Source organism: Ranitomeya variabilis, chromosome 2 (genome assembly GCF_051348905.1).
Source record: "Ranitomeya variabilis isolate aRanVar5 chromosome 2, aRanVar5.hap1, whole genome shotgun sequence".
Classification (NCBI taxonomy): domain Eukaryota; kingdom Metazoa; phylum Chordata; class Amphibia; order Anura; family Dendrobatidae; genus Ranitomeya; species Ranitomeya variabilis.
In genome coordinates this window covers 1,067,165,139-1,067,180,107 of record NC_135233.1, presented here as the reverse complement: position 1 = coordinate 1,067,180,107, position 14,969 = coordinate 1,067,165,139, and the positions used below count along the sequence as shown (strand labels likewise).

The window sequence follows — 14,969 nt, the reverse complement described above, 5'->3', positions numbered from 1 at the left end:
ATGTTCACCCATTTGCCACTTACCACCAGAAATAGGACCATTAACGGATTAATAGTGATGAGCGAGTATACTCGTTGCTCAAGATTTCCCGAGCACACTCGGGGGGTCTCTGAGTATTTGTGACTGCTCGGAGATTTAGTTTTTGTTGACGCAGCTGCATGATTTACAGGTGCTAGCCAGCTTAAGTACATGTGGGGGTTGCCTGGTTGCTAGGGAATCCCTACATGTAATCAAGCTGGCTAACAAATGTAAATCATTCAGCTGCGGCAATGAAAACTAAATCTCCGAGTGTCACGATTGGACTGGCAAATAAACTGGGACCAGGGGCACCTTTCCTGGCCCTAGCTCTATTAGGGCGCCCTAACTTGGGTAAAAGTAAACTCCACTCACACAAAATAAGCTCACACAAATAACAGAGGTATACACCAGGGTGTGAAGGACGGGGGAAGTAAATAAGGCAGATAAGGATGAGGAATTTCCAAGCATGCAAACCATACAACTGTCGCACAATAAATTCCTCCAGCTCTCCAAACACCAGCTCCTCACTACTCCAGGTCTATCAAGCAAGTGCTGTCTCAGAAAAGGATCTGACCAGAAGGCCTAGATTTTATAGGAGAGAGAAGTGGCTAACCAGCACAGCTGAAAGCAGGGATTTCCACATGGCCTATTAACCCCTGTCCTGCTGAAAGAAAACAAACACCTTTAATACACTGGAGAAGTGCTTCTTGTACTGCCGTGGTCTTCTGGTACTGCTCTGTCGCGGTAACTCCGTGACAGTACCCCCCCTTCTATGAGGGATCTCTGGAACCTCAGGACCTGGTTTATCTGGGTGGGCTGCATGAAAGGCTCAGACCAGACTGGTCGCATGGACGTCGGAAGCTGGAACCCACATCCTCTCCTCAGGACCGTACGCCTTCCAATGTACCATGTATTGAAGTGACCGACGAACAAGACGAGAATCTAAGACCTTTGCTATCTGGAACTCCAGATTACCATCGACCATGAAAGGAGAAGGTGGCAGAGGTGAAGGTCGTGCAGATGCCACGTACTTCTTGAGAAGTGAATGGTGAAAATCATTGTGGATTTTAAAAGTAGGTGGCAGAATTTGGAGATAAACTGCCCCCCCATCTGAAACAATATCCGTAGGAATCTCATGCAGTCTTATTATCTCCCTGACGAAGATTTGCACCAGAGTCTTGGCATTAGGCAAAGCTGGCAAATCAATAAAATGAGACATTTTACTGAACCTGTCCACCACCACCAGGATTACAGTGTTCCCTGCAGACACAGGTAGATCTGTAATAAAATCGACTGACAAATGAGTCAAAGGTCAGCTGGGAATCTCCAATGGTAGGAGAGCCCCTGACGGACGAGTATGTGAAGTCTTAGAACGGGCACAGATATTGCAGGCGGTTACAAACTCCTGAACATCTTTATAAGCACTTGGCCACCAAAACCGCCGACTAAGTAGATCCGCGGTGGCCTTAATCCCTGGATGTCCAGCCAGCACCGTATCATGATGTTCACTGAGGACTCTAAGATGGAGATTGACTGGTACAAACAGTTTACCAAGTGGACAGGTAGCAGGGGCGTCCCCCTGAGCGTCAGCAACCTCTCTTTCAAGATTGTAGCATATAGATGCGATAACTACCCCTTTTTGTAAAATAGGTACTGGTTTGCACTTATCCCTTCCCCCAGGAAAGCAACGGGACAAAGCATCTGCCTTAACATTTTTACCCCCCTTGCCTAAAGGTAACAAAGAAGTTAAACCTGGTAAAGAATAATGCCCATCTTGCCTGACGAGGTGGAAGACGTTTTGCCGACTCCAAGTAAACCAGATTCTTATGGTCAGTGATCACCATCACAGGGGAACCGCTCCCTCAAAAAAATGATGCCACTCCTCAAATGACTATTTGATAGCTAAGAGTTCCCTATTACCAATATCATAGTTTCTCTCAGCTGGCGACAGTTTTTTAGAAAAGTAAGCGCATGGTTGCCATTTACCAGGAGACGCACCTTGCGATAATACAGCCCCCACTCCCACCTCGGATGCATCCACCTCCACATTGAAAGGCTGAGTGACATCAGGCTGAATAAGAATCGTCACAGATGCAAAACACCTTTTCAACGTGTCAAATGCCTCTCTGGCAGGACTGGACCACTTGGAGAAGTCTGTCCCCTTTTTAGTCATATCAGTGAGCGGTTTGGCTACTACTGAAAAGTTTTTTATGAATTTATGGTAGTAATTGGCAAAACCCAAAAACCTTTGTCAGGCCCTCAAATCCTCAGGACGATCCCATTCCAATACCGCCCGGATTTTCGCCGGATCCATGCGAACATCGGTGGCAGATTATACATATCCAAGGAAAGGGATCTCCTCAACCGAGAAGATACACTTTTCAGGTTTGACATACAGTTTATTGTCACGAAGTATGTGTAGGACTTGTCTGACATGTTGCTGGTGTGACTCAAGATCAAGTGAGTACACAAGAATATCATCCAGGTGGATAACAACAAACCTGCCTACAAGGTGACTAAAGATGTGTTAGTAAAGTGCTGGAAGACGGCGGGCGCGTTCGTCAACCCAAAAGGCATCACCAGATTCTCGTAGTGTCCTTCTGGCGTATTGAACGCAGTCTTCTACTCATCCCCTTCCTAATGCGGATGAGATTGTACGCCCCCCTCAGGTCCATTTTAGAGAACCATTTTGCCCCAACAATTTGATTAAAAAGGTCAGGGATAAGAGGTAGCGGATACGGATCACGGATCGTGATCGCATTAAGTTCCCGGAAATCCAGGCAAGGACGTAACCCGCCATCCTTCTTAACCAAAAAGAACCCTGCAGCAAGGGGAGAAGAGGATGGTCAGATATGGCCTTTAGCCAGACTTTCCGTAATATAGTCCTTCATGGCCTGCCTTTCTGGACCTGAGATGTTATAGAGTCTGCTCTTGGGCAGCTTGGCACCAGGATCCAGATTGATGACACAATCATAAGGACGATGAGGGGGAAGCTCTTGGCTGCCCTGCTCAGAAAACACATCCACGAGGTCTGACAGGTAATGGGGGCACGGACTGGGTATCCACCCTTGCCAGCTAGGTACCCAGACAGTGTCCTTGACAGTATGTACTCTACTTTACCACTTCCTGTGTCTGCCAATCAATTACCAGATTGTGCAGAGCGAGCCAAGGAAGTCCCAGTACCACAGGTGATGGCAGGCCCTCAAGCACATAACACTTTAACACCTCAGAGTGTATGGCCCCCACCTGTTCACCGTAAGTCATGGACCACCTGCGTGAAGTGCCCCTGTTTTAGAGGGCCAGAATCGATAGCTATTATGGGTATCAGTTTGGACAAGGTTTGTGAGACAAGGCCTTGGTCTCAGACGAACCCAACGTCGACCAAATTAAACCCCGCCCCACTATCCAAGAAGGCGGACACGTCAACCTTATTTTCACCCACATATAAAAGCTGGAAGGAAAAAACAAGTCTTTCCCACAGAGGTTGAGTACACCCGAGTTGCCAACCTCCCCGCATTCCGGGCCCTCTAGTTTTCCAGCAGTTGTTTAAACAAGTGACGGGTAGGACATGTGCTCACAAAATGACCCTTCTTACCACAACAGAAACACACTCCCCCCTTACGCCGAATTAATGCAAGTTTGCTAGGTTGGGATGCTGCACCCACTTGCATGGGTTCCACAGTGGAATCAGTACTCGTCACGCTCAAACTTGGACCTCCTGCCCCCAGAGGTGTCTCCTTATGCCTCTGGCAAAGACGGCAATCAACCCGGATCGCCAGAGACATGGCCGCCTCAAGGGAATCCGGAGTCTCATAGAGAGCTAATGCATCCCTTACTCTTACAGAGAGACCCTCTCAGAACTGACTACGGAGGGCCGGGTCATTCCACCTAGTGTCAGTGGCCCATCACCGGAACTCGGAGCAGTATTCCTCCGCCAGACGGTCTCCTTGCTGAAGTTGGCGCAGAGATGACTCAGCCAAGGAGATATGATCAGGGTCATCATACACCAAACCCAAAGCCTGGAAGAAGCCCTCTACTGTCTGGAGTGACTGTGAGTCAGATGTGAGAGAAAATACCTATGCTTGCGGGTCCCACTGCAGGAGCGATATAACAATCCCCTCCCGTTGCTCCCCTGTACCAGAGGATACCGGACTCAGACAGAAATGAAGTTTACAGGCCTCCTGGAACACAACAAACTTGTCCCGCCCTCCAGAGAACCTGTCTGGCAGGGTGACCTCGGGCTCCACAATGGTTTGTTTGGAAGGCGAGATCCCCACACCAGATGTAACAGAGTGCTGTGAAACCACCGTGCGTAAATCCTCCACCTCCAGACTGAGCTGCTGCAACTGCCCTGTCAGCGCTGTGATAGGATCCATCATGGATCAGAAAATGCTTTCGGTCTGAGATAATGTCACGATTGGACTGGCGAATAAACTGGGACCAGGGGCACCTTTCCTGGCTCTAGCTCTAGAGGGCGCCCTAACTCGCCCTGTTCCCCGGGATACCTCAGATGGCGAGGATACTGGGGCATCCGCCCTTGCCCTGTCTCCTAACTGCAGCCCTGCGTCTGTCCCCTTCCCCACCCGGGGAAGAGAGGCGCTATTGTGTACCGCAGTACACCAACCCGACAAACGGGAACAAAGACAAGGGTAAAAGTAAACTCCACTCACACAAAATATGCTCAGACAAATAACAGAGGTATACACCAGGGTGTGAAGGACGGGGGAAGTAAATAAGGCAGGTAAAGATGATGAATTTCCAAGCGTACAAACCATACAACTGTCGCACAATAAATTCCTCCAGCTCTCCAAACACCAGCTCCTCTCTACTCCAGCTCTATCAAGCAAGTGCTATCTCAGACAAGGATCTGACCAGAAGGCCTGCTTTTATAGGAGAGAGGAGTGGCTAACCAAGAACAGCTGAAAACAGGGATTTCCACATGGCCTATTAACCCCTGTCCTGCTGAAAGAAAACAAACACCTTTAATACACTGGAGAAGTTCTTCTCGGCGGCGAAGCAGGAGCCATCAGCCATCAGATCTTCTGGTACTGCTCTGTCGCGGTAACTCCGTGCAGTCATAAATACTCAGAGGTCACTCGAGCGTGCTCGGGAAATCTCGAGTAACGAGTATACTCGCTTATCACTACTGATTAACTACCCTAGACCAAGGAGGATGTGCCATTCAGCCTTTCCTTAACCCTAGGCCACCAGGGACTTGACAATTTAATATTTTAACCACCCTAGACCACCAGGTGTTTCTGTTCATCTGTTTACTAGAAAAAAAGTTTTGTCTCCTGTAAAAATATGCTTTTTGACTAAAGGCTGATTACAGGGGGTGCCGCAGCTGAGACCTCAGTGATCATTTGTAATCTATAAGGATTCCCAAGCTCCCCCACAGGAGATATGATGAATTACATAGTTCCTATTGAGATCTTTGGGCTGCCAGTGTAATGCACGATTATGTCTGGTGCATTTGTAAAATCCACATTGCCTTCTTGTTTCCCAGTGACAGGAAAGCCGTTCTCCATTGTGTCCTTCTTCAGTCACCGCTGGGTATTCGGATGGAGCGTCTGCCAATGGTACGGATGGACCGGTTTCTTCTTTGGATGTGGAAGCCTCATAACAATGACGGTCGTTAGTTTTGACAGATACTTGAAGATCTGCTATCTGAAATACGGTAAATAGACGGTTACCTGAAAATATAACAGGGCCGATTGTCTTAAAGAGAACTTGTCAGCTGTTTCCTGCTGCCCGAGCCGTCACTTCACATTTTCCAGAGCCGGGGCAATAAGGGGAGGACATCTGAAGCCAGGGAAATATGGGGGGACATCTAAAGCTGCTGTAATAAGGGGGGCATCTGAAGATGAGGTAATATGGGGGAACATCTGGAGCCAGGGTAATAAGAGGGGCCATCTGAAGTTCAGGTAATATGGAGGAACATCTGTAGCCAGGATAATAAGGAGGACATCTGAAGCCATAAGGAGAGACATCTAAATCTCAGGTAATAAAGGGGTCACATCTGAAGCCAGGGTAACAAGGGGGAACATCAGAAGCTCAGGTAATAAGGTGTGACAACTGACGCCATAACGAGTGACATCTAAATCTCAGGTAATAAATGGGGGACATCTAAAACTGGGGTAATAAGGGGGAATATCTGAAGCTGGAGTAATAAGGGAACAGCTGAAGCTCAGGTAATAAGGAGTGACAACTGAAGCATAAGAAGGGACATCTAAGTCTCAGGTAACAAAGGTGTGACATCTGAAGCTGGGGTAACAAGGGGAAAATTGGAAGCTCATGTAAGAGCTCCTCTTTTTTCAAACAGTTGTCCAGTATTTGTATTATGCGTGGTGACCCTCTGAGGATCAGGCAGCAGATTTACCTGTAGTCTTGAAGGACAGCACACTTGACACATCTGCATGTTGCTCGGTGACCTGGTATAATGTTTTTAACTTTTATTTGCAGGTACCTGGCTTAAAAGAAGTCACGCTTTTATGAGTGTATTCTTCGCATGGATCTATGCATCATTTTGGGCGACTCTTCCATTGGTGGGTGTGGGTAACTATGCCCCTGAGCCATTCGGGACGTCTTGTACCCTAGACTGGTGGCTGGCACAGGCGTCTTTGAGGGGCAAGGTCTTCGTACTTTCTATTTTCTTCTTCTGCCTTGCTCTGCCCACCGCTGTCATCGTCTTTTCATATGCAATGATCATTGCCAAGGTCAAGTCGTCTGCCCAGGAGGTGGCACAATATGACACCAGGAACCAGAACAACCACACGTTGGAGATGAAGCTGACCAAGGTGATTTACCGGGGCTTTATATGTGTCACTGTGTCAATATGATGAGCGGATAATGCGTACTGCTCAGTAAATTAGGGGAACACGTAACTCACACATTTTTGGATCTCAATAAACAAAAGTTTTTAAACTATTGACTTAAAAACGGACAATGGGATTCCAAAATCATCCATCAAACAAGGGCTGGATGCCAAATTACCCAAAAATCGAAGTACAAGGAGGAAGTCCCGTTGACAATGAATGGAGTTGAGGTCGAATATGCACCCTTCCACTCCATTCAAGATGGAGCCTTTTTGATCCTAGGTCCTGGGTTCCAGAGTCTTGGTTTTGGCATCCCTGGTGGACCTAACAGTCTGACACCCAGCAATTAGTAAGTTAACGCCTAGGAGATAAAAATATCTAGGGAATAATCCTTTAACCCCTTCATGCCATTGCCATTTTCCATTTTTTCACTGTCGTTTTTATTTCCTCCCCTTCTTTCAAGAGCCATAACTTTTTTATGTTTCCACTAATATGGCTATTTTGAATGACATCATTCCTTTTATCATGTGATGTACTGGAAAGCTGGAAAAAAATATCAAGTGTTGAAATGGCAAAAAACGTGCAATTCCACAATTGTTTGTTATGTTTTTTATTTACTATGTTCACTATACAGTAGGATTTTCCAAATTAGTATGATTACTCAAATACCAAACATGTATAGATTTTTTATGTAAATAGCGAAAACATTTTTTAGAAATTCTTGAAAAAAACACCTTTTCAGTTTTTTTGAATCCAGGGCCGGGTGAGGGCTTATTTTTTGTGCCCTGAGCTGACGTTTTTATTGGGACCATTTTGGAGCAGATATGATCTTTTGATCACTTTTTATTGCATTTTATTGCAATGTTGCAGAGACCAAAAATGTAATTCTGATTTTAATTTTTTTTTCTCGTTACGCCTTACACTGATTGGATTAATGTATTTTATATTTTGATAGATCAGACTTTTACAAAGGCAACAATACCGGTTATGTGTACTTTTTTCCTTTCGTTTTATTTTTAATGGGGAATGAGTGGATTGATTTGAGCTCTTGTGCTTTGTTTTTATTTTTTCTAAACTATTTTTTTTTTCACTTTTTACTTTATTTAACCCCATTCACGATCCATATGTCCAGGGCGGTAGGTATTTAATGACCTTGGACATATGGATACATCCAAGCGATTTTGTGTGCACAGACTCTGATATGACAGCTGACACCCGTCACTCACTGCCACGAGCAGTTCCCGCACTTCTCCGGCCAGTTTAGCCCTCTAAATGCTGCGGTTGATACCGAAAAATCACAAAATAATATATATATATATATATATATATATATATATATATATATATACACTGCTCAAAAAAATAAAGGGAACACTTAAACAACAGAATATATCTCCAAGTAAATCAAACTTCTGTGAAATCAAACTGTCCACTTAGGAAGCAACACTGTTTGACAATCAATTTCACATGCTGTTGTGCAAATGGAATAGACAACAGATGGAAATTATTGGCAATTATCAAGATGCCCTCAATAAAGGAGTGGTTCTGCAGGTGGAGACCACTGACCACATCTCAGTACCAATGCTTTCTGGCTGATGTTTTGGTCACTTTTGAATGTTGGTTGTTTTTTCACACTTGTGGTAGCATGAGACGGACTCTACAACCCACACAAGTGGCTCAGGTAGTGCAGCTCATCCAGGATGGCACATCAATGCGAGCTGTGGCAAGGTTTGCTGTGTTTGTCAGCATAGTGTCCAGAGGCTGGAGGTGCTACCAGGAGACAGGCCAGTACACCAGGAGACATGGAGGGGGCCGTAGGAGGGCAACAACCCAGCAGCAGGACCACTACCTCCGTCTTTGTGCAAGGAGGAACAGGAGGAGCACTGCCAGAGCCCTGAAAAATGACCTCCAGCAGGCCACAAATGTGCATGTGTCTGCACAAATGGTTAGAAACAAACTCCATGAGGATGGTCTGAGTGCCCAACGTCCACAGATGGGGGTTGTGCTCACACCCCAACACCGTGCAGGACGCTTGGCATTTGTCACAGAACACCAGGATTGGTAAATTCGCCATTGGCGCCCTGTGCTATTCACAGATGAAAGCAGGTTCACACTGAGCACATGTGACAGACGTGACAGTCTGGAGACACCGTGGAGAGCGATCTGCTGCCTGCAACATCCTTCAGCATGACCGGTTTGGCAGTGGGTCAGTAATGGTGTGGGGTGGCATGTCTTTGGAGGGCCGCACAGCCCTCCATGTGCTCGCCAGAGGTAGCCTGACTGCCATTAGGTACCGAGATGAGATCCTCAGACCCCTTGTGAGACCATATGCTGGTGCGGTTGGCCCTGGGTTCCTCCTAATGCAGGACAATGCCAGACCTCATGTGGCTGGAGTGTGTCAGCAGTTCCTGCAAGATGAAGGCATTGAAGCTATGTACTGGCCCACCCGTTCCCCAGACCTGAATCCGATTGAGCACATCTGGGACATTATGTCTCGCACCACAGACTGTCCAGGAGTTGGTGGATGCTTTAGTCCAGGTCTGGGAGGAGATCCATCAGGAGACCATTCGCCTCCTCATCAGGAGCATGCCAAGGCGTTGTACAGTAGGGAGGTCGTACAGGCACGTGGAGGCCAGACACAATACTGAGCATCTTTTCCTTGTCATGAGGCATTTCCACTGAAGTTGGATCAGCCTGTAATTTGATTTTCCACTTTGATTTTGAGCATCATTCCAAATCCAGACCTCCATGGGATATTCATTTTGGTTTACATTGATAATTGTTATGTTTTATTGTTCTGAACACATTCCACTATGCAATGAATACAAATTTGCAACTGGGATATTTCATTCAGAGATATCTAGGATGTGGGATTTTAGTGTTCCCTTTATTTTGTTGAGCAGTGTATATATATATATATATATATATATATATATATATATATATATATATATATATACAGTATATGTAAATTTGTACCATTGAATAAATATTTTTATGAAAGAATGCCACGTCCGGAATGACCTGACTCATAAAACTGTCCCACTAGTTAACCTATTCAGTGAACACCAATAGCTCTCAGAATAAAGTGGTTCAAAATTAATTATTTTTTCTATAAAATAGTTTTTATTGCGTAAAAGCTGTAAATCATAAAAAAAGATATAAATGGGGTATCACTGTAATCGTACTGACCTGAAGAATAAAGCAGCCTTATGAATTTTACAACACACAGAACGGCATAAAAAAAAAACAATTCCTGAATTTTTCATTGTGCATCCCAAAAATCGGAATTGAAAGCAATCAAAAAATGTCATGTACCAGAAAATGGTATCAATATAAACATCAACTTGTCCTGCCAAAAACAAGCAGTCACATGACTTTGTGGGCTGAAATATGGCAAATTATAGGTCTCAAAATATGGCAATGCAAAAGCTTGTTTTAGGCTATGTGCACACATTGCGGATTTACTGCGTTTTTTACTCCTGCGGATTTCTATAATGGAATGGGTACAAAAATGCTGCAGATCCGCAAAAAATAAGTGACAGGCTACTTCTTTTAAACCGCAGCGTTTCCGCAGCAAATTTTCCGCAAAGTGTGCACAGCTTTTTTTTTCCTCATTGATTTACATTGTACTGTAAATCAATTGTGGATCTGCAGCGTTTCTGAACTGCAAAAAACGCTGCGGATCCGCAGAGAATCCGCAACGTGTGCACATACCCTTAGTGTGTGATAGCTGCCAAACATAAAAAAATATAATAATCTGGTATTGCTGTAATCACACCGACCCGAAGAATAAACTCACATATACTGCACGAGGAACGGCATAAAAAATAAATAAAACTAATTCTTCACCTGCTGTTAATTTGTTCGTTCTGCCCCCCAAAGATTGCAGTAAGGCACATTTATCCTGCGCCGGGGTTTACATGTAAATCTCTGAAATACGTGATTTAGACAGAACCTCCAGAGGAAGATTCCCTATAATGATGTAGATGAAGGCACTGTGGACGCCGTCTGATCTGTGATCTGGCGGTGTCCGTCTTTTTAGGTGTGCATAAAGTTGTCGTCAGTACAGTTTTATGCCTCATAGTGAATGGATCCCTCGGGGGTTTCATCTGAATCATGTCACTCGGAGATTTAGATGGAAACCCCGATATAAGTGCTCAGCATAGAGCACAGGGTAAATGTGATCTAAAATATTATGTAAAATGTTCCTAACAAAAGCTTCAAATCAATCCAATAAAAAATCCTCCACTCAGGTCCGTCATCTGTCAGTGGATATAGAAGGGGCTTCCAAGTTACTGTTAGTACAAAGGCTCTGGAAAAATTAAATGACCCCCAAAAGAAATTCAGCAAATTCTGTGATCCCAAATCCAAATGCCCCCCTCCCTTCTGAGCCACAGTGTACCTAAGCAACATTTAGCATCCACATGTTTGGCATTTCTGTAGTGATGACAGCCCGCCTAACTTATGGGTGGATGTCTCCAGAAGCATGAGCTGGGCATAACATACTGGTGACTACAACGTATTGGTGACTACAACGGCAGTTTGCAATTTTCACTCTGCAACATTCATTGCTGCTTGTTTCTGGAAAACACCCATGGAGTCAAAATAGTCACTACAACCGTAGATAAATTCCCAAAGGGTTATAATTTCCAAAATGGGGTCACTTGAGGGGTAATTCTGTTCTTCTAGCACATAGGGCCTCTGTATATGGAGTCCACAAACTATTCTAGGAAAATCTGAGCTCTAGGAGGCAAATAGTGCTCCGTCCCTCCCGAGTCTCTCCGTATGGCTAAGGCCAGCATCACACTAGCGAGTTTTACGGACGTATGAGAGGTGCAGAAAATACGGTACAATGATTCTCTATGTCCCAGCTCCTATCAGCCGTATTTTACTGATCCGTATTATACGGTCTTGTACGGCCGTAGAAAATCGCAGCATGCTGCGTTTGTCACCGTATTGCGCACAAAAATCGTCAATGAAAGTCTATGGGGGCGAGAAAAATACGGATTACACATGAACCAGCAGTGTGACTTGCGAGAAATACGCAGCGGTGTTATAGAGAAAAGCCGGCAATTCAGTGCGGTGTACAGTAAAAACACACTGACAGAATAGAATAGGTAGAATAAATGACTACACATAGAATAGGTATATATATATATATATATATATATATATATATATATATATATATATATATATGTCAGTGCCTTTTCCCAGGCTCGAGTTCATATGAGTTCATCCAGCAGAGGGCGCATCACCGCGACTCAAGGTAACTACAGTACATTCCCCTGCATTCTATTCATTCCCCGTCATTTTACAACCATGAGCACAGCTGCTTTAGCAGAGCTCCTGGGTGTAAAATGCTTTAACCCCTTCAGATGGATTCGTGGGACGTGACCAGAACGACGGAAGGTATAAAATATTACAACAACATGTGTCTTTATTTCATTAAAGTACTTTGTAATAATGTGTGTGTGTTTTTTTAACCATTTCGTACTATTGGATTAATAATGGATAGATGTCATAATTGACGCCTCTCCATTATTAACCTGGCTTAATGTCACCTTACAATAGCAAGGTGACATTAACCCTTAATTACCCCATATCCCACCACTACAGGGGAGTGGGAAGAGAGAGGCGAAGTGCCAGAATAGGCGCATCTTCCAGATGTGCCTTTTCTGGGGTGGCTGGGGTCAGATGTTTTTAGCCACGGGGGGGCCAATAACCATGGACCCTCTCTAGGCTTTTAATATCTGCCCTCAGTCACTGGCCTTACCACTCTGGTATCGGCGTACTCAGGGGAATTTGTGCAACAAATTTTGGAGTCCACTTTTTCCTGTTACCTTTGTGAAAATAAAAGAATTGCATCTAAAGTAAAAATTTTGTGAAAAAAAACTTTTTGGTATTTTCTGTCGTATACGCCCCTCGTAGTCACTTAAAATGTGATGTGATCGCTAAAAACATGGTTTTGTAAATTTTGTTGGAAAAATGAGAAATCGCAGGTCAACTTTCAACCCTTATAATATCCTAACAAAAAAAAATGTTTCAAAAAATTGTGCTGATGTAAAGTAGATATGTGGGAAATATTATTTTTATCTATTTTGTGTCATATATCCCTGTGATTTAAGGGCATAAAAATAAAAATTTGAAAATTGCTCCATTTTCAAAATTTTCACCAAATTTCCGTTTTTTTCTCAAATAATCGTAAGTCAGAAATTTTGCCACTAACATGAAGTAGAATATGTCACAAAAAAACAGTCTCAGAATCACCGGGATCCATTGAATTGCTCCATAGTTATGACCTCATAAAGTGACACGCGTCAGAATTGTAAAATTTTGCCCGGTCATAAAGATGAAGACAGGCTTGTGGTGTGAAGGGGTTAATAGTCCCCTTAGATAACTTGAAACTGCGTTCATCTAATCAAAAATTAATACATTTAAAATAAACTCTAAAAAAAACAAAACAAAAAAGTCTTGCAATTCTCACACTGGCCACTGGGGCTTTTTTCAGTCTTAGGAAATAGCACATGCAGATTAGCAGCAGTGAGGAAACTATGAGCCTATATTTTGTATTGAAGCATCTAATCAGCATGTGAGGGAGTCTTTGTGAAAGGAGGGGGATCTATGACATCACCTATTGTGATTGGTAGATCCTAAGTTATCTGCTGTGTATAGCTAATTAAAAAAGTAATAAAATAGCATTTAAAAAAAAAAAATGAATGTAACACAAAGACCTGATTTAAATGAAAGATCACTTTCTGATGATGATTTTCCTGTAATCATTTCTGTATATCCGTTCTAGTTTAGCTTTGTATTTGGAGCTCAAAATACAGGTGTGGACTGACTTAAATCGCTTTTTTATGGTAGCATGAGCCCTATTGCCTGCCCATGGTGTATAAATGGTGTGTCTGCTCCAGTTATGCTCCTGTACATTTCTTCGATGTTCAGTGTGCAGCTTTCTAGTAACTGTCAGCTGTGTTTCCCATTTTCACCACCAGGTGGCAATGTTGATCTGTGCAGGATTCCTGATTGCGTGGATTCCGTATGCCGTTGTGTCGATCTGGTCGGCTTTTGGGAAACCGGATTCTGTTCCAATTGAATTTTCAGTGGTACCAACTCTGCTGGCAAAATCAGCCGCTATGTACAATCCAATTATTTATCAAGTCATTGACTACAAATTCCCGTGCTGTAGAAACAGAAAAACGCTGCAGAAATCCAATTCCAGGTACAGTATTTGATTTAATCATTTTTTATTTACAACTTTTATGAAACTGGGGCCCCTGCTGTGACCGTATCCCGAGGTAAGATTCACATGACCATATTTTACAGTCTAACAGCCACAATTGCTGGCCCGAGTTTCCTGACTCCAGTTCACAACCTCATAAATGCCAATGAGGCTGTTTTTTGTGTTCTGAAGACCCGTGGTCGAGTCGGGAATTATGGCCATAACGTTGACAATGAAAAAAACTTCCGCTTCACAAGTCGCCTGAATCTAGCCCTAGCCTCAGGCGACCGGACAACTTTGGCGGCAAAAAAAAAATATATTTTTTTGCTAAGTGTCACTGCTACATCGCAGCACAATACAAATGAATGGGGTAACATTGCAACTTGCTTATCTCTGTCACAATATGGCTCGACTCATGTTACGGTCAAACTTGCCATTTATTCCCAGGCTTAATGAGAGTCTTTGTTCCATTTCGCAATTTACTTTCCTTGGCAGTAAAAAAGTTTTTGTGGGACAAGTGTTAGTTTTTTATTGGTTTGGGATTTTCATGGGTTGTTGATCATTTTTTATTCCATTTTTGGCAGCTGCCATGAATTTAAAAAAAATCACGATTTGGGAATAATTTTTGTTTTTATCTCTCAGCATTCACTGTGCGGTATAGTTGACGTTTACGCCATGTTCCCATGTGCAAAAACTCTGGCTTTTCCCCCTCTGTCTTTATTCTGCAGATGTCCGCACTAAAATTTGAACTGTGATTGCTGCAGTTTTTTTAATGTACTTTTGGCGCAGATTTGAAGCATTTTAACACTTTTTTTTACTACAGGAAAATGCTAGGATTTCTCACTTCAAAATAAAACTTTGTGATGTGTTTTTTCAGGCTCCCTAGAGAAGCCTAAATGTAAAAAACG

General features: G+C 43.7%; 1 protein-coding gene across 1 annotated transcript in view; it reads left to right on the top strand.

Moving 5' to 3' along the window:
• The window catches only part of OPN5 (opsin 5), a 91,678-nt gene that overhangs the window by 67,339 nt on the left and 9,370 nt on the right, over window positions 1-14,969 (top strand). Inside the window, exons 4-6 of the mRNA XM_077291537.1 lie at window positions 5,525-5,695; window positions 6,481-6,815; window positions 13,835-14,061. Of these exons, the coding sequence (XP_077147652.1) occupies window positions 5,525-5,695; window positions 6,481-6,815; window positions 13,835-14,061 (733 nt within the window). The remainder of the gene's footprint in view (window positions 1-5,524; window positions 5,696-6,480; window positions 6,816-13,834; window positions 14,062-14,969) is intronic.